We start from the raw sequence: 19,559 nt of genomic DNA, 5'->3' as shown, positions 1-19,559 counted from the left end.
GTAATTAAATACAGGAAGAACCATATTTTATTTATTGGTTCAAATGTCAACAGTAGGATAGAAGTTAGTGCTTGAATAGAACAGAACATTGAGCACTACGCGAAAGAATGAAAAATCTAATTGTTTTTTGAAACTGAGCTAATAGTTCAATCTAAAACAAAATCCAAGGAATCATACAGCTAGATTAAAATGTCTCTCTCAATTCCATTTATCTGAAGTGTTGAGATGTTGGGAGTTATAGAGCTATAGTACTACATCAGTTTGTTCATGTCCTTGGTGCCTTCATATACTTGAGAAGCTATCTCCACCTAATGCCTTAAGTTTTTGGGTTGGACCCCCCAACGGTTTTAGTTTTCAAATAACATTTAACATTGAATTGCTCTTCCTATCATATCACTAACTACCATGATTTGCCTATTCTGACTATTAAATTCTCTCCTCTATCTTATTCAGGTGGCAATCTCAAGAGCTTTGAATGGGATTGGACTGGCCATTGTTACACCTGCCATTCAGTCCCTTGTAGCTGACTCAACTGATGATACCAACCGTGGTATAGCTTTTGGATGGCTACAGCTGACTGGAAACTTAGGTTCAATCATTGGAAACCTATGCTCAGTTCTGATAGCTTCAACATCATTCATGGGGATCCCTGGTTGGAGAATCTCCTTCCATCTAGTTGGAATGGTGAGTGTTGTTGTAGGTATTTTGGTCTGCCTATTTGCCAATGATCCACGATTTGCAGAGGGCGGTTCTAAAGCTAGTGATTCAGGTCCACATAAACCCACAATATCAGCATTTAAGTTATTAATCCAGGAAGCCAAGTCAGTGATGAAAGTTCCATCTTTCCAGATAATTGTAGCACAGGGGGTGGCAGGATCGTTCCCATGGTCAGCTTTGTCATTTGCCCCTATGTGGTTGGAGCTCATCGGATTTTCCCACACACAAACAGCTTTTCTTATGAGTATGTTTGTGGTTGCTGGTTCTTTGGGTGGGCTCTTTGGAGGAAAGATGGGGGATATCCTTTCCAAGCCTTTCCCCAACTCTGGCAGGATAGTTCTATCGCAGATAAGCTCAGGATTGGCTATCCCACTGGCTGCAGTGCTGTTGTTGGCTCTTCCTGATGACCCCTCCACTGCTTTCATGCATGGTTTGGTCTTGTTCATAATGGGATTGTCCATATCATGGAATACTCCCGCTACAAACTAGTAAGCCACTATTCTCTATTGACCTACCTTTTTCTTCCTCCAATTCTTTTTACAATTTCAAAGAAACAAAGGGAAAGACAAAAAAAAGAAAGAAAGAAAAGCAATAAGGAAGAGAAGATTGCATTAGAGGAAACAGTTAGAAAAAAAACAAAAAAAAATTTTCTTTGGGGGGGGGGGGGTGTCAGGGAGGGGATACAGCAAAGCACAGAACTGGTTGGATGGGTCCTGGAGTTATCAGTCAAGGAGTCTCACCCTTATTGTATATGACCTCATCTACATTGCTTTAGAAAATTCGGAAAAAGTATATGTGGAATGGTCTGAAGAACTAACTATGGATGATACCTAGGTCTTCCGATTAAGTCAATCTTTCCATCTTTGTATCGATTACACTATATGCTTGGTACAACAGTCCCATCCTTGAGTTTTCATATGCCTAAATTGTGAAACCACTATGCTAAACCAACTTGATGCAACAATTTATATTTTCACATGTTATACATATGGTTTTATTTTGTCAAGTGTGTACATTTTTTTGTTTATTGATATGTATGCTTCCTGTAGTCCAATATTTGCAGAGATCGTTCCTGCAAAATCACGTACAAGTGTCTATGCTCTGGATCAGTCTTTTGAGTCCATATTGGCATCCTTTGCTCCCCCTGTAGTTGGGTTTCTAGCACAGCACTTTTATGGTTATGAACCAGCTCCCAAGGGAGCCAGCAAGTCTGTTGAAGTTGAAAGAGACAGAGAGAATGCAGCATCATTAGCCAAGGCACTTTATTTGGCAATAGGAATTCCAATGAGTTTGTGTTGCCTAATCTACTCCTTTCTCTATTGCACCTACCCAAGAGACAGAGAGAGAGCATCGATGCATGCATTAATAGAATTAGAGATGGAGCAGATGGAATCAGATAATCCTCCTGCCGGTGTGGAATACACTGAAGTTTGCTTCTCTGAATCAGACGAGCCATATAGGAGCGAAAAAGCCATGATTGATATGGTTTACGGTGCAGAGGATGTTAATTTGACGACACTGATGAGAAGCCCCTGCTTCTCACCAACTGAAATTTCTCAAATTTAGAGGACTGACTCCTCCATGCAAGCAGAATCTGGTTGGATGGCCTTATAGGTGTCCATCTTTCTAATTCAAGTATGAGAACTTCTTCCAACCAGTGCGCCCAGTTTTCCTGTCTTCAGGTGGGCTTCAGAAGGCTTTGTGAAAATTTTGGGTGAGAGCGCATTGATGGGTTTTGGCATCTTGATTAATGTAAAATTTGATTCAAGCCACATTGATGGGTTTCACCACCTCAATCTACCACATCCACTGCTTTAACCAGTAGGGAGTTGTTAAGATCTCACTCTTTTGATTGATGGAGAGAACAAAATGTATTTCAACCACTTCCTTGTTCATGATCTGGCTTTTAAGTTATGATCAATACATGAAGTCAAAAGCTGTCAGATTTATGAAGTTAATGTAGAGAAAGGAAAGAAATTCCAGGATCATGCCATAGTAAAGACATTTCTGTTAATATACTCATCAAAAGGAGATAATATGCTTCCTGACATCAATTTTTGTGTTTAAAAACATTGCATAGATTTCTTTAAAACCAAATTGCTCTTTTGGCTCCATATTGTTCCAAAATTTTTCTGATATGCCGAACCTGCCTATTAGATATCAGCCCTCCTTATTCTATAATTAGGAGGAAGGGAGTGGAGTTCATTTTTTTTTTTTTTTGGGTGCAAAAGCCCCCAGAGCCCCCTCAGAGCGAAAAAAGATCCTGTGCATCTGGGCAGCCGGACTGCATGTGCAACGCCAGGCTCAAGGCAGGGCGCTTTGACTGCCTTACCCCTGCTCGGGCAAGGCGCTTGGGCAGGGGTAAGGCGGTCAAAGCGCGCCGCCTTGAGTCTGGAGCTGCACATGCAGCTCGGCTGCCCGGATGCACAAGACCCGGGTCCCCCTCAGAGAGGGGGAAAGGGGGGGGGAATATATAGACGCCTCAAAGGGCAGAAACTGCTATACAGTTCTCAAAGGTCCTCCGGAAAGGAGGATAACCAAAAACCCTTTCTAGGGAAATTAATAGCCCACTTTGAAATTGAATGGGGCAATCACATTTTCAGACCTATTTACATGACGGAAACTATAATAAGGAAAATCATTCTTCAGCAGGAGAATATCTTTAAAAACAGTAGATATTCCATGAGGAGGCACCATAGAAGCAGATGGGAGACCCCTAACCAGCACTGGCAATCCGAAAGTATCGTTACTTGAGTCAAACCTACTCTTTTTGCTAAACAAAGGGCTAGCCTGATAGGAAGTGCTTAACCCACCAATGCAGACATCACAACTAGATGATCAGAGGCAATCACCTGGAGATTCCCCAACTGGCTCAAAATAATGCAAGCAATCCCTAAGGTTTTAGGGTTGGAGGAGACTGCTGCATCCGTGAAGATGTTGAAAGTCCCATCTGGCATAAGAGGGTGCACCTCAGGTTGCTGGGGGGCAACTGAGAAGAAGAAGGCTCAGGAATCAAGGAGAGTGTTTCATCAACATTTCTTACCACAACGCTTACCACTTTTTGAAGGGAGGTGCAGAGAATCTGAACACTGAGGAGTTTCTCAATTTCCAAATTTCCCAAACAATAATGGCATGAGATGTGAAAGCCTTTTGTTGCTCATTCTTTGACAAACCTGGGATTTTACCCCATCTAGCAATTCACGCATGGAATGGTAACCTCTAATCTGCAGCTGATCTCATAGAGACTAGAGAGGCAAACCAAGCTTGTTGTGCCATTGGGCAGTAGAGAAGGGCATGCTCCATTGATTCCAGGAATTTACCACATCTTGGGCAAGAGTCATCTATCACCACGTGCTTTTGCTTTAGGTTGGCTAATATTCTGATAGCACCTAAGCATACCTTCCAAAGAAAGGACTTGACTCTTGAGTTCAACCATCGAAGAGCAATCGAGAATGTAAGATCTCAAGGGTTAATTGAGTGGTGTTCTTGAGTTAGGTTGGGTTTCACTCGGAGGAATTCCCTATGTTATGTCTCTCTATATTCTTTGGGGATTTGTGAGAGTGATACTATGAGTAAGAGTTTTCATTTAGGTGTAAACATTTGTCAGAAATGACTAATGATCTAACCCTTTGTCCGAACACACTGTCCAATTGAGGTTAAGTCGTCATTTTTGTCCCCTTATGAGAGTAACCCAGATAATCCGGACAGGGAACCTGAGAGAAAAAAGATTCCTATTTGTTATCATTTAAAGGATGAAGAAGGTTATTTGGAAAACAAAACGGACAGATGTTGACATTTGAAGCATTGGTGCATTGGATCTGAACTTAAACCCTACTCCAAACTCCCTGGCAAGTTGTACGTAACTCCAGAGCTAGCAAGTTGTATGTAAAGAAAGTCTCATGGGGAGCATTCGATAGTCAATAAATAGACAGGTAGACAAAGAAAAATATTAAAAACGTACAGCAAGTTGGCATTTCTTTAACATGAAGAAACGTTGGAAATCCTTGGCATGAGGATGCATCAGCGTCCACCCTACACGTGTTAACTAACACAATCACAAGGTCTACAACAACCCAAGCCATGAGAGCTATATAGCAGTGACTCGTCTGCTCTCTCCATCCTTATCCGCATCTGCATTCTGCATTCATCCTGATTCACATCTGCTAAAAATCTTTGAAGGGTTTTTTTTTTTTTTTTAAATTTTTTTTATTGACTAGACTAGACTCTACTCTGGTCAATAAAAAAATAAAAATAAAAACCTTCAAAGATTTTTTTAGGAGTCAAAGAATAAGAATACATTCGAAGGCTTCAACACCCCAAAGTGTGCCGTCGGTCCAAACTCCAGGACGAGGAGGGAGGACCCTCTGCCCCTCTCTCTCTCTGATTGTACTCCTCTCTCTGCATAAAGGAGAACAGAGCAAGACGGTAGAGACCACAGAGGAAAACACACCACACAGCGAGTGAGAGTGTGCGCGTGTGTGATAGAAGAGATGAAGAAGATGACGAAGTTGAAACCAGAGACAGTAACATTGATGCTGGTGAACCTGGCGGCAATCATGGAGAGAGCAGACGAGTCACTGCTACCTGCTGTGTACAAAGAGGTTGGGGCCGCCCTCCACACTGACCCAACTGGTCTAGGATCCCTCACCCTCTTCCGATCCATTGTGCAATCCTGCTGCTACCCACTCGCAGCCTACCTCGCCATCAACCACAACAGAGCCCACGTGATTGCCCTGGGCGCCTTCCTCTGGGCCGCTGCGACCTCCCTCGTCGCCTTCTCCTCCACTTTCTTTCAGGTCTTCCTTCCCCAGATCCAACCCCTCTCTCTCTCTCTCTCTCTCTCTCTCTCTCTCTCTCTCATGCCATTTAAAATGCGAGCATATTATATGGATGTCAGCTGAATTGCTCTGCCTTCTTATATGGGCCAGTTCGTTCATTTGATCTGGATTTTGCTTCTGCTTTAGTTTGAACTAGACTGTTTCGTACTCAACTACAAGGACACACAAGGCCAACGCCCAACGGTCATAGGAAAGAACAAGGTTATACCTAGGTCAATCCTAAAGCAAAGAACTTGAAAGCGAGCTGCAGAAGCAGAGCCCACTATGTCTATAGGGAGATCTTACTTTATTACAAATTTTCATTCTGTGGGTGAATATTACAGATTTTTTTCAGGATTATAAACCCATATTTTGGCCAAATCGTTGAACCAATATAAGGATCAAGCAAGAGCACTGAGTTACAGTGATCAAACACAGGAAGAACTACATTTTATTTTTTGGTTAAAAGGTCAACAGTAGAGTAGAAATTAGTTCATGACAAGAACAGAACAGTGAACACTATGTGAAAGAATGAAAAATCTAATTGAGGGTTGAAATAGAGCTAATACTAGACGAAATCTAAACAAAATCCAGGGAATCGTAAAACATCTTATCTTCAACTCAATGGAAAATAACTCAACACTATAGGGAGGCCAATTCAGTTGCTGATTTGCTCGCCACAATTATCGAAGTTTCACAGGAGTCTCTTTCTTGGAATACTTATCCTTTGTTTGCACAGGATGAAACCATATGGGATGCTCAGGAAAGGCTTAGATTTCGGTTTGTAACAGGTGAATCCTGAAGTCAAAGGTGTTTTTTTTTTGGTGTGTGTGTGTTGTGCTCTGCTGATGGCAAATGCTGAAGGTGGAGTATCAAGAATCATGTGTATTTATTTTTGGTCTGGGTATGCCTAGACATCAATTCTATATTTCTATTTATTTTTAATATTATATTTTGTTGATCCTTAGCAAAAAAACATAGTGATATAGTGGGAAGAGTGATTCCATTTTATTGGAAAACTTCATCAAAATGGGAATTGTTGGAAGATCCAAGGGATGTTCTGATTTTGGACACAAAGAACAACTGCAGAAGAATCACATTCAATCCATAACTTTAAAATTCCTTTATCCCTTACCAACTGCAAACCAATGAAAAAGGCTGCAACTTCCCTCTATATCACTAAACTACATGGTTTTCCCATTCTGACTATAAGTTCTCTCTTGTTTCTTATTCAGGTGGCAGTCTCAAGAGCTTTGAATGGGATTGGACTGGCCATTGTTATACCTTCCATTCAGTCCCTTGTTGCTGACTCAACCATTGACACCAACCGTGGTACAGCTTTTGGATGGCTACAGCTGACTGGCCACTTAGGTTCAATCATTGGAAACCTATGCTCAATTCTGTTAGCTTCGACATCATTCATGGGGATCCCCGGTTGGAGAATCTCTTTCCATCTAGTTGCAATGGTGAGTGTTGTTGTAGGTATTTTGGTCCGCATATTTGCCAATGATCCAAGATTTTCAGAGGACGGTACTAAAGCTAGTGAACCAAATCTTCATAAGCCCACAACGTCAGCAGTGAAGTTGCTAATTCAGGAAGCCAAGTTAGTGATGAAAATTCCATCTTTCCAGATAATTGTAGCACAGGGTGTAACAGGATCGTTCCCTGGATCAGCTTTGTCATTCGTACCACTGTGGTTGGAGCTCATTGGTTTTTCTCACAAAGAAACCGCTTTTCTTATGAGCATATACGTGGTTGCTGTATCTCTTGGAGGGCTATTTGGAGGAAAGATGGGGGATATCCTTTCCAAGCATTTCCCCAACTCTGGAAGGATAGTTCTATCGCAGATAAGCTCAGGATCATATATCCCACTGGCAGCAGTGCTGTTTTTAGCTCTACCCTATGACCCGTCCACTGCTTTCATGCATGGTTTGGTCTTGTTCGTCATGGGGTTGTTTGTATCATGGAATGCTGCAGCTACAAACAAGTAAACCTCTCTTTTCTCTATTGGCCATCTTTTTCTTCCTCCATTTCTTTCTACAATTTCAAAGAAGTAAAAGGGAAGACAAAAAGCAATGAGGAAAAAAGATTGAATTAGAAGAAACAGTGTTGATACATATGGTTTTATTTTGTCAAATATGTGTACATTTTTTGTTTATTGATATGTACATTTCCTGTAGTCCAATATTTGCAGAGATCGTTCCTGAAAAGTCACGTACAAGTATCTATGCACTGGATCGATGTTTTGAGACCATATTGTCATCATTTGCTCCCCCTGTAGTTGGGATTCTGGCTCAACACTTTTATGGTTATAAACCAGCTGCCAAGGGAGCCAGCAAGTCTGTTGAAGTTGAAAGAGACAGAGAGAATGCTGCATCATTAGCCAAGGCACTTTATATGGCGATAGGAATTTCGGTGACACTGTGTTGCCTAATCTACTCCTTTCTCTATCGCACCTACCCAAGAGACAGAGAGAGAGCATTGATGCATGCATTAATAGAATCAGAGATGCAGCAGATGGAATCAGATAATCCTCCTGCTGGAGTGGAATATGCTGAAGTTTGCTTCTTGGAATCAGATGAGCAATATGAGAAGGAAAAATCTGTGATTGATATGGTCTATGGTGTGGAGGATGTTGATCTTGATGACACTGATGAGATGACCCTGCTTCCCATTAACTCAAAATTCTCTAATTTAGAGGAATAATAACCCCATATAAGCACAAGCTGGTTGGATGGCCTTATAGGTGTCCATCTTTCTAATTCAACTATGAGAACTTGTTCCAATATTACTGGTCCCAGTTTCCCTGTTTTCAGGTGGGCTTTAGAAGGCTTTGTGAAAAATTTGGGTGAGAGCACATTGATGGGTTTCACCATCTCAGTCTACCATGTCAACAGCTTTAGCCAGTATGAAGTTGTGAAGATCTTACTGTTTATTGAAGGAGAGAACAAAATGTATTTGAGCCACTTCCTTGTTCTTGCTCTGGTTTTTAACTTACAATCAATGCATGAAGGAGAGAACAAAATGTATTTGAGCCACTTCCTTGTTCTTGATCTGGTTTTTAACTTATAATCAATGCATGAAGTCAGAAGTTACCAGATTTAATGAAGTTAATGTAGAAAAAGGAAAGACAATTATGTTTATAATCTCATGAGGAGGAGATAATATGGTTCCTGACATTAATTCACAGATTTCTTTCAAAACCAAATTTCTCTTATAATTCTTGTACCCCCAAAAAAATAAAAATAAAAAACTCTTATGGATGCTATTATACCTCTTCTTTATTGTTTTAAAATATTCATGATCTGACGAACCTGCCTATCAGATACTTAAGAGTGTGAAAATGGAATAACAGAGAACTAGTGTAAACCACATGTGGATACTAATGAAAAACATATAATAACATAATAAAGTGATTTTCTTGTGTCACTCTCAATAGATTTGTAATTTTATTTTTTTACCTCTTGTATTATTCTTAAAAGTTATTTATCATAATATTTAATAAAGGGATAAAAAAGGTTTTTCAAAAAGTTGAAAGTCGTTTTATTTTTTTTTGGGTAAAATAAGTTGAAAATCATTTAATGTAACATTTAATGCAATTACTATGTGAAATGGTATATTTACTCATTAAAAACATTGCATTAAATGCTTTTGAAAATGAGATAAATAACAATTGAATGAAAGTTACAAATTCTAAATATACCAATAGAGGTGTCATTAGACAGTCCCATTAATACATAAATATGAGCAAGTTTTTTTCATCATTGTTTACTCTTTTGTCCAGCGAGAGGGTCACTAAAGAGTCCATGTTCTTGCTTAAATACTGCTAAATTTCATGATGTTATTGTTTGGATTTTTAAACTCGATCAAAACCCTACCTTGGGTCTTAAATTGTCCAATTCCTTGTTTTAAATACTATAATTTGACATTTGAATAGAGGTTTTGAAACTCATTTGTCTACAAAATTTTGGGTCAGGCCAACTTGTATATTTACATAAATATAAGGCAAAGATTAGCTGGGTGGCTCACCAAATTTTGTCACATGACATATCAAAGAAGGGCCTGAAAATTTGCGGGGGGATATACCCAAACCCTTGAATTAGCATTGGATCGGTCGATTTGGAATCCGATTCTTGAATGATCCCATCCTATCCCGAGTTCCCAACATAATGGTTAGCAATCCCTTATGACCATTCTTGAGTTTTACCCAATTAGTTGAATGGTCAGGTAGATTTAAAAATCCAACTAATAAAAACAAGGGCAACAATGTCTTTCTATCTTTTTTTTTTTTTGGGTGCAATTTAAGGGCCCACTGGCCATAAACCTCAATAGAATCCCACAAGGAGGCAATGAGAGAACCCACAAGGAATCAAATATGGTACCCAAAGGTTCCATTTCTTGGAAAGCAAATAAATGTAGATTAGGTGTCGCTAAGGAGACTTGAACCACCGATCAAGCGTCTGACAGAGATCTCCCAAAGGAATAGAAAACCACCAAGGCAAGCCCTGGATCAACCTTTCTATCCTTTTGGATATTAGGTGGACAATTGAATTCTTAAGTGCGGTGCTGTGCGTGCATCACACATTCACACTCAGATGATAAATTAAATCAAGTTTTTCGACTCGGTTCGTTCTTTTCAAATCCTAATAACTTAAAAAGTCAAATTTAAAAAATCAAACTTAAAAAGTCAAATTTAGTTAAGGGTCAATTTTTTTCTTTATGAATGCTTTCTTCTCTTTCTTCTGTTTCTTCTCCTTCTTCTCCTTCTCTGAGTGAGGATAGGGAGAAAGAAACAAATTTCATATGACTCGCTTGCAAATATCCAGTCATGATTAAAGAGGACACGGCCAGCACTAACATTAACGTGCAGCAGCGCACCCAACCTCTTCCCTTCCCTTTTTTTTTCCTTACTTAAAATACAACTCTGATTCTGAGATATTTCTCTCTGGTCAACGCCGCCCCCGCTCTAAACCCCGAGACTCTTTCTCTCTCTCTCTCTCACTTACACACGCACAGAGAATGAGATCGAGTGTGTAACGACGAGATGAAGAAGATGACGAAGTTGAAATCAGAGACTGTAACATTGATGCTGGTGAACCTGGCGGGGATCATGCAGAGAGCGGATGAGTCACTGCTCCCTGGTGTGTACAAGGAAGTTGGGGCTGCCCTCCACACTGACCCAACTGGTCTCGGCTCCCTCACCCTCTTCCGATCCATTGTGCAGTCCTTCTGCTACCCACTCGCAGCCTACCTCGCCATCCACCACAACAGAGCCCACGTTATCGCCCTCGGTGCTTTCCTCTGGGCCGCCGCCACCTTCCTTGTCGGCTTCTCCTCCACTTTCTTTCAGGTCCTCCTTCCCTAAACCAATCTTTCTCTTCGTTTCTTTCTTCCTTCCTCAAATGTTATTCAAAATGCGAGCATATCCTATGGATTTCAGCTGAATAGCTCAGCCTACTTAAATTGCCCAATCATTTTCTCCATTAGTTTGAACTACACTATTTCATAAGCAACTACAAAGAAAAACTAGGTCAACGATCATAGGCAAGAACAAAGTAAAACATTAATCGATCCTAGAGCAAAGACCTTGAATGATCAGACCTTTTATTGACATTCCTACTCCTCCTAGATAGCATCATATCCTTATTGCACATCTGAATAGTCATATTGTGCTCTGCGAGCTGCAGAAGCAGAGCCCACTCTGTCTGTATGGATATCTATCTTAATTACAATATCAGAAATCTATACAGATATCTTGGCCAAATCCTCAAACCTTCTATTTTAAGGATCAAACATGAAATGCCTAAACTTCAAAGGGAAAAAGCAATAAGTTTTTGGAAACATAATGCATGAATAGAACAGAATAGAATAGAAAGAACTGTATTTTATTTATGGAAGAAAGAAAGCCACCCAGTCACCCCAGACACGCCACGCCTGCGCCCTGACACAGGGTGTGTGCGAAATGACCACCACACCCCTTCCAGGAGCCCGGTGTCAGGGTGCAGGGACCGCGTGCGCTGCGCGACCGGATGGCGTTTTCGTTCCCTTTATTTATCGTTTCAAATGTCCACAGTAGAGTGGAAATTAATGCATGGATAGAACAGAACAATGAGCAGTATGAGAAAGAATGAAAATTTTAATTGGGTGTTGAAACAGAGCTAATACTAGTTGAATCTAAAACAAAATCCAGGGAATCTTACAGCTAGACAAAAACAAATTTCTCTTCCATTTAGCTGAAGTGTTGAGATATTGGGAGTTGTAGAGCTATAGTCCCACAACTGTTTGTTCAGGTCCTTGATGCCTTCATATACTTGAGGAACTCTCTCCCACTAAGTTCCAATAGTTTTAGTTTTCAAATAACATTGAATAGCTCTTCCTATCATATGACTAACTACCTTGATTTGCCCGTTCTGACTATTAGGTTCTCTCCTGTTTCTTATTCAGGTGGCAGTGTCAAGAGCTTTTAATGGAATTGGACTGGCCATTGTTACACCCGCCATTCAGTCCCTTGTTGCTGATTCAACGGATGACTCCAACCGTGGTATAGCTTTTGGATGGCTACAGCTGACTGGCAACATAGGTTTAATCATGGGATACGTATGCTCAGTTCTGATAGCTTCAACATCATTCATGGGGATCCCTGGTTGGAGAATCTCCTTCCATATTGTTGGAATGGTGAGTGTTGTTGTAGGTATTTTGGTCCGCCTATTTGCCAATGATCCACGATTTGCAGAGGGCGGTTCTAAAGCTCGAGATCCGGGTCCAAATAAACCCACATTGTCAGCAGTGAAGTTCTTAATTCAGGAAGCCAAGTCAGTAATGAAAGTTCCATCTTTCCAGATAATTGTAGCACAGGGTGTGGCAGGATCATTCTCATGGTCAGCTTTGCAATTTGCACCTATGTGGTTGGAGCTCATTGGATTTTCCCACACACAAACAGCTTTTCTTGTGAGCATGTTTGTAATTGCTAGTTCACTTGTTGGGCTCTTTGGAGGAAAGATGGGGGATATCCTTTCTAAGCGTTTCCCCAACTCTGGCAGGATAGTTCTATCGCAGATAAGCACAGGATTGGCTATCCCAGCAGCAGCAGTACTGTTTTTGGCTCTACCCGATGACCCCTCCACTGCTTTCAAGCATGGTTTTGCCGTGTTCATGTTGGGGTTGTCCATGTCATGGAATGCTCCAGCTACAAACTAGTAAGCCTCTCTTCTCTATTCACCCCCATTTTCTTCATTTCTTTCTAAAATTTCAATGATATAAAAGACAAAAATTAAATAAATAATGAAAGAAAGAAAAGCAATGAGGAAGAAAATATTGTATTAGAGGAAACAATGTTGTCAAAAGTAATAAAAAAAAATGCACAGAAAAATATATTTTTTTTGGGGTAGAGGAAAGCACAGCACTTTTGGAGGGGTCCTGGAGCTATCAGTCGGTGAGTCTCACCCTTGTTGTTATGGTCTCATCTACATTGCCTTAAAAAAAGGTTTATGTGGAATGGCCTGGAGAAGTGCTTATGGAATATGTATGATACCTAGGGCTTCCAATTGAGTCAATCTTTCCACAGGCAAGGAGAACCATAACCTGAACTTGGATGGTGGTCCATCTCTGCATCAATTACTCTATGTGATGCAGCCCTGGGCCACGAAGTTGACAAGGTGGAGGTTGCACTCGGTCATCCAAAGGCTCTGCGAAGGTTGGCCTGGATCAAAGAGAGGCGTGCTAAACATGGCCAGCCTTCACAAGGATAAATTATCCACATCAGCTCTTATCCTATCAGCATTTTAAGGAGATTTGATTGCAGCTTAATAAGGGATGATTGGATTTCTAAGCAGTCTTAAATAATCAATAGATTGGAGTAATTAGTGGGGGGATTAGAATCTTTGTCTTCAATCAATTATCCATGTGATTGAGAGATTTGATTTTCTTTTCCATTTCTGTATGCAATCATAGCCTATATGTAAGGCAAGACTATGAAAGGAAAAAGGAGAATTGGAAGATTGGTAAAAGATAGCTCTTTGAGCTTGGCTCCATTGGAGTTCTTGCAAGTCACATTCTTTCTTTGTTCGATTGATCAACTCCAGGTCACATAGGGAACGTGATTTCGACTCTCCCTATCCGTAGCTTCCAATGAGGCTGCATTACTATGCCTTTGATACAATAATCCCATCCATGGGTTTTTATGTTCCTAAATTGTAGAACTACTGTGCTATATCAAATAGATGGAACAATTTATATTTTCACATGTTGATATATATATTGTCAAATATGTGTACAGTTTTTGTTTACTGATATGTACATTTCCTGTAGTCCAATATTTGCAGAGATCGTTCCTGAAAAGTCACGTACAAGTGTCTATGCTCTGGATCAATCTTTTGAGTCCATATTGGCATCATTTGCTCCCCCTGCAGTTGGCTTTCTAGCTCAGCACTTTTATGGTTATAAACCAGCTCCCAAGGGAGCCAGCAAGTCTGTTGAAGTTAAAACAGACAGAGATAATGCTACATCATTAGCCAAGGCACTTTATATGGCAATAGGAATTCCTATGGGTCTGTGTTCCCTAATCTACTCCTTTCTCTATTGCACCTACCCAAGAGACAGAGAGCGAGCATCGATGCTTGCATTAATAGAATCAGAGATGGAGCAGATGGAATCAGATAATCCTCCTGCTGGAGTGGAATTTGCTGAAGTTTGTTTCTCAGAATCAGATGAGCTATATTTTGAGGAAAAAAATGTGATTGATATGGTCTACGGTGTTGAGGATGTTGATCTTGATGACACTGATGAGAAGACTCTGCTTCCCAGCAACTCAAATTTCTAAAATTTGGAGGAATAATAACCCCATACAAGCAGAAGCTGGTTGGATGACCATATAGGTGTCTATCTTTCTAATTCAAGTATGACAACTTCCAACCATTACTGGTCCCAGTTTTCCTGTCTTCAGGTGGGATTCAGAAGGCTTTGTGAAAAATTTGGGTGACAGCACATTGAATCATTGATGGGTTTCACCATCTCAATCTACCACGTCAACAGCTTTAACCAGTATGGAGTTGTGAAGATGTTATTCTTTGATTGATGGAGAGAACTAAATGTATTTCAGCTACTTCCTTGATCATGCTCTGGTTTTTAACTTATGATCAATGCATGAAGTCCGAAGTAGCCAGATTTTATGAAGTTAATGTAGAAAAAGGAAAGAAACATCCATGATCATGCCATAGGAAAGACATTTCGATCTGCTTGTACTCATCAAAAGGAGAGAGAATTTGTTACTGACATCAAGCTTTATGTTTAAAACCTTTGCACAGATTTCCTTCAAAACCAGATGGCTCTTATGGGTGCTATACCACTCCTTTATTGTTCCAAAATTTTCATGTACCTGACGATCCTGCCTATCAGATCTTGAGTTTGAAAATTGAATACCAGAGAACTAGGAGAAACTATGTGGGATGCTTATGAAAAGCATTTAATAACATATATATGAGTAGGCCTTTTTCATCATTGCTTACTATTTTGTCAAGTGAGAGAAGGTCATAAAGCAGCTCATATTCATGCTTCAAGTTCTGCTAATTTCCATGTTGCTACTGTTTAGTTTTTTAAACCCAAACCCCTACCTTGGGCCTTCAATTGTCCATTTATGTTCAATCATGTTTCAAAAAGCTTTGTTTGTTCAACTGCAATAAATTTTGACAACTAAGTAGAGGTTTTGAGACCCATTTGTCCACAAAATTTTGGCCCTTACCAACTTGTATATTTAAGGCAAAGATTGCCATGGCGATTTCCCTACACAGGAAAACGTAGGAAGAATCTCAATCTCACCCTCTGCAACTGATCAACTAAATAATCTTTGAGGTTTTGCTCCGACCTCGAGAGAAGCAATCAAATTGGAAAGAAGGGCAGGAGGAGAAGGAGCTGCTTGGGGTGGGAAGGCATGGAGGTTCTTAGTAGAAGTGATTGAACAATCACCGTTCACCGCTCATTCAGTGCATTACCAACTTCGTCTCCAGGCCAAGGAGGTGTGGGGGTTCGGGTATTCGATTACAGTATTTTTTTAAATTTTCACCTCCACCCTCTCTCTCTCTCTCTCTCTCTCTCTCTCTCTCATTTTTTAAGATTGGGATATGGGATTGGAGTGGCTTGTGGCAAGGCTGGGGTCTGCGCGCATGGGTGGTGGCGTGATTGAGTATGCGGCTGCAGCAACTGTGTATGGGGTTGGATTGCTGAGAGCATGGTGGAGCGCGGGAGACTGGAGAGGGTGGTGGCGAGGTTGCAGGGGAGCTAGAGAAAGAATGAGGGGTGGGGGTGGTGATGGTGGCGGCGAGACTGCGAGAGGCAATGTGTTGCGTCGGAAAAACAGCAGAAGGATAAGAAGAAAAAGGAAAAGAAATAAATAAAAAAATCACAAGACTCGACAAACAACAGCAGAAATGTTGGAATTCCGTGGAACGAGGACGCATCAAGCGTACTTTGAATGTCTACCATCCTTACACGTGTATATTCGCACAATCAAAAGATCTACAATAACCCAGGCTATGAGGCATCATCAGACGGGCCCCACATCCTCAAGCATTTCTCTCTGGGCATTTGCATCTGCATCTCATGATTTCCAGTCTTCTCAGACATTTCTCTATGGTCAACATCATTGACCACCCCTCCTAAACCCCGAGATCTTTCTTTCTTTCTTTCTTTCTTTCTTTCTTACTTACCTTCATCTCATTCACACACACTCATACATACATTGTGTTTGAACTGTGAAGAGGTGAAGAGGTGAAGAGGTAAAGAGGTGAAGAGGATGACGAAGTTGAAATCAGAGACAGTAACATTGATGCTGGTGAACCTGGCGGGGATCATGGAGAGAGCGGACGAGTCACTGCTCCCTGGTGTGTACAGGGAAGTTGGGGCCGCCCTCCACACTGACCCAACTGGTCTTGGCTCCCTCACCCTTTTCCGATCCATTGTGCAGTCCTGCTGCTACCCACTCGCAGCATACCTCGCCATCCACCACAACAGAGCCCACGTTATCGCCCTCGGCGCCTTCCTCTGGGCCGCCGCCACCTTCCTTGTCGGCTTCTCCTCCTCTTTCTTACAGGTCCTCCTTTCCTAAATCCAATCTCTCTCTCTCTCTCTCTCTCTCTGTTTCTTTCTCAAATGTCATTCAAAATGCGAGCATATCCCAAGGATTTCAGCTGAATAGCTCGGCCCACTTAAATTGGCCAATTGTTCATTTGATCTGAATTTCGCTTCCCCATTAATTTGAACTAGACTGTTTCATAACCAACTACATAGAAAGGCTAGGTCAACGGTCATAGGCAAGAACAAAGTAAGATCTGACCTTTCATTGTCATTCCTATTCTTCATAGATAGCATCATAACCTTATTGCACACCTGAATATTCACACTGTTGTGCTTTTGCGAGCTGCAGAAGCAGAGCTCACTATGTCTGTCTGTAGCGAGGTCTATCTTAATCACATTATCAGAAATCTGTACCGATATCTTGGGCCTCTTGGCCGAATCCTTAAACCCTTCTCTTTTAAGGATCAAGCATGAAATGCCGGAAACTTCAAAAGGCTAGAGGAATTAGATACAGTGATCTTAACAGGAAGAATTATATTTTATTTATTGATTCAAATGTCATCAGTAGGGTGCAAATTAGTACATGAATAGAATAGAACAGAACACTGAGCACTATGCCAAAGAATAAATAATCTAATTGGGTGCTGAAACAGGGCTATTACTAGTTGATTCCAAAACAAAATTCAGGGAATCGTACACCAAGAGAAAAACATCGTTATCTTCCATTTAGCTGAAGTGTTGAGATATTGGGAGTTATAGAGCTATGGTCGCACATCGGTTTGTTCAGGTCCTTGGAGCCTTCATGTACTTGAGGAACTCTCTCCGCCTAATGCCTTAAGGTTTTGAGTTGGACCCTCTTACAGTTTTAGTTTTTGAATAGCATCGGATTACTCTTCTTATCATATCACTAACTACCGTGATTTACCCATTCTGACTATTAATTTCTTTCCTGTTTCTTATTCAGGTGGCAGTCTCAAGAGCTTTGAATGGGATAGGACTGGCCATTGTTACACCTGCCATTCTGTCCCTCGTTGCTGATTCAACCGATGACTCCAACCGCGGTGTGGCTTTTGGATGGCTACAGCTGACTAGCAACATAGGTTCAATCATTGGAAACCTATGTTCAGTTTTGATAGCTTCAACATCATTCATGGGGATTCCTGGTTGGAGAATCTCCTTCCATCTAGTTGGAATGGTGAGTGTTGTTGTAGGTATTTTGGTCCGCCTATTTGCCAATGATCCACGATTTGCAGAGAGTGGTTCTAAAGCTCAAGATCCGGGTCCAAATAAACCCACATTGTCAGCAGTGAAGTTCTTAATTCAGGAAGCCAAGTCAGTAATGAAAGTTCCATCTTTCCAGATAATTGTAGCACAGGGTGTGACAGGATCGTTCCCATGGTCAGCTTTGTCATTTGCACCTATGTGGTTGGAGCTCATTGGATTTTCCCACAAACAAACAGCTTTTCTTATGAGTATGTTTGTGGTTTCTCTTTCTCTTGGTGGGCTCTTTGGAGGAAAGATGGGGGATATCCTTTCCAAGCATTTCCCCAACTCTGGCAGGATAGTTCTATCCCAGATAAGCTCAGGATTGGCTATCCCACTGGCTGCATTGCTGTTGTTGGCTCTACCAGATGACCCCTCCACTGCTTTCATGCATGGTTTCGTCTTGTTCATCATGGGATTATCCATATCATGGAATGGGGCAGCCACAAACAAGTAAGCCTACCTTCCCTATTGACCCATCTTTTTTTCCCTGCATTTCTTTCTACAATTGCGAAGAAATAAAAGGGAATACATAAAGGAAACAAAGAAAAACAATGAGGAAGAAAAGATTGCATTAGAGGAAACCGGGTTGTTTAAAAAAAAAATTTGGTAGAGAAAAGCACAGAACTTGTCGGATGGGTCCTGGAGCTTAGTCAAGGAGTCTCACTCTTGTTGTATATGATCTCATCTACATTGCTTTAGAAAATTCAGAACAAAAAAGGTATATGTGGAATGGTCTGGGGAAGTTCCTATGGATGATACATAGGGCTTCCAATTGAGTCAATCTTTCCAAAGGCAAGGAGAACGATAGACTTACTTGGATGGTGGTCCATCTCTGCATCAATTACACTATGTGCTTGGTACAACAATCCCATCCGTGAATTTTTATATACCTAAATTGCGGAACCACTGTGCTAAACCAAGTAGATGCAACAATTTATATTTTTCACATGCTGATACATATGGTTTTATTTTGTCAAATATGTGTACATTTTTTCGTTTATTGATATGTACACTTGCTGTAGTCCAATATTTGCAGAGATCGTTCCTGAAAAGTCACGTACAAGTATCTATGCTCTGGATCGATCTTTTGAGTCGATATTGGCATCATTTGCTCCCCCTGTAGTTGGGTTTCTAGCGCAGCGCTTTTATGGTTATAAACCAGCTCCGAAGGGAGCCAGCAAGTCTGTTGAAGTTGAAAGAGACAGAGAGAATGCTGCATCATTAGCCAAGGCACTTTATATGGCAATAGGAATTCCGATGAGTCTGTGTTGCCTTATCTACTCCTTTCTCTATTGCACCTACCCAAAGGACAGAGAGCGAGCATCGATGCATGCATTAATAGAATCAGAGATGCAGCAGATGGAATCAGATAATCCTCCTGCTGGAGAGGAATATGTTGAAGTTTGCTTTTCTGAATCAGATGAGCTATATGGGAAGGCAAAAACTGTGATTGATATGGTTTATGGTGTAGAGGGTGTTGATATTGATGACACTGATGAGACGACCCTGCTTCCCACCAACTTAAATTTCTCAAATTTAGAGGGCTAACCATTCCATACAAACAGAAGCTGGTAGGATGTCCTTATATAGGTATCCATCTTTATAATTCAACTATGAGAACTCCTTCCAACCAGTGGACCCAGTTTTCCTCTCTCTGGGGGCTTTAGAAGGCTTTGTGAAGAATTTGGGTGA

The 19,559-nt window shown here is 41.0% G+C and overlaps 4 protein-coding genes across 7 annotated transcripts in view; all 4 read left to right on the top strand.

The window, feature by feature from the left end:
• Positions 1 to 2,283, top strand: part of LOC122669442 (uncharacterized MFS-type transporter YwfA-like) — a gene marked incomplete at its 5' end in the record, with an annotated part of 3,057 nt that extends 774 nt beyond the window's left edge. The window contains 2 exons of the mRNA XM_043866207.1: positions 454 to 1,205; positions 1,767 to 2,283. Of these exons, the coding sequence (XP_043722142.1) occupies positions 454 to 1,205; positions 1,767 to 2,283 (1,269 nt within the window). The remainder of the gene's footprint in view (positions 1 to 453; positions 1,206 to 1,766) is intronic.
• Positions 1 to 14,715, top strand: part of LOC122668913 — a 27,417-nt gene extending 12,702 nt beyond the window's left edge. The window contains exons 3-5 of the mRNA XM_043865480.1: positions 10,579 to 10,884; positions 11,979 to 12,730; positions 13,842 to 14,715. Coding sequence (XP_043721415.1) covers positions 10,579 to 10,884; positions 11,979 to 12,730; positions 13,842 to 14,352 — 1,569 coding nt within the window. The 3' untranslated portion in view covers positions 14,353 to 14,715. The remainder of the gene's footprint in view (positions 1 to 10,578; positions 10,885 to 11,978; positions 12,731 to 13,841) is intronic.
• LOC122668911 overlaps positions 1 to 19,448 on the top strand; it is a 20,289-nt gene extending 841 nt beyond the window's left edge. The window contains exons 2-4 of one of the 2 annotated variants that reach the window (XM_043865479.1): positions 16,331 to 16,617; positions 17,566 to 18,317; positions 18,890 to 19,448. In XM_043865479.1, coding sequence (XP_043721414.1) covers positions 16,331 to 16,617; positions 17,566 to 18,317; positions 18,890 to 19,415 — 1,565 coding nt within the window. In that variant the 3' untranslated portion in view covers positions 19,416 to 19,448. Of the gene's footprint in view, positions 1 to 16,309; positions 16,618 to 17,565; positions 18,318 to 18,889 lie in introns of those variants that run through there. The other variant, XM_043865478.1, reaches the window with a different exon arrangement.
• LOC122668909 (uncharacterized MFS-type transporter YwfA-like) lies at positions 5,187 to 19,559 on the top strand. 3 transcript variants are annotated; one of them, XM_043865476.1, is made up of 4 exons: positions 5,187 to 5,513; positions 6,770 to 7,521; positions 7,715 to 8,280; positions 19,458 to 19,559. In XM_043865476.1, the coding sequence occupies exons 1-3, from the start codon at positions 5,208 to 5,210 to the stop codon at positions 8,238 to 8,240; spliced, it is 1,584 nt and encodes a 527-aa protein (XP_043721411.1). In that variant the 5' UTR covers positions 5,187 to 5,207; the 3' UTR covers positions 8,241 to 8,280; positions 19,458 to 19,559. The 3 variants fall into 3 exon arrangements, with proteins under 3 accessions (XP_043721411.1, XP_043721410.1, XP_043721412.1); XM_043865475.1 differs by lacking the exon at positions 19,458 to 19,559 and having other exon boundaries at positions 7,715 to 8,307; XM_043865477.1 differs by lacking the exon at positions 19,458 to 19,559 and having other exon boundaries at positions 7,729 to 7,876.

The sequence above is a fragment of the Telopea speciosissima genome, chromosome 7 (genome assembly GCF_018873765.1).
Source record: "Telopea speciosissima isolate NSW1024214 ecotype Mountain lineage chromosome 7, Tspe_v1, whole genome shotgun sequence".
Lineage (NCBI taxonomy): Eukaryota > Viridiplantae > Streptophyta > Magnoliopsida > Proteales > Proteaceae > Telopea > Telopea speciosissima.
The sequence above is the reverse complement of the archived record's forward strand: the minus strand, read 5'-3'. Positions and strand labels throughout refer to the sequence as shown.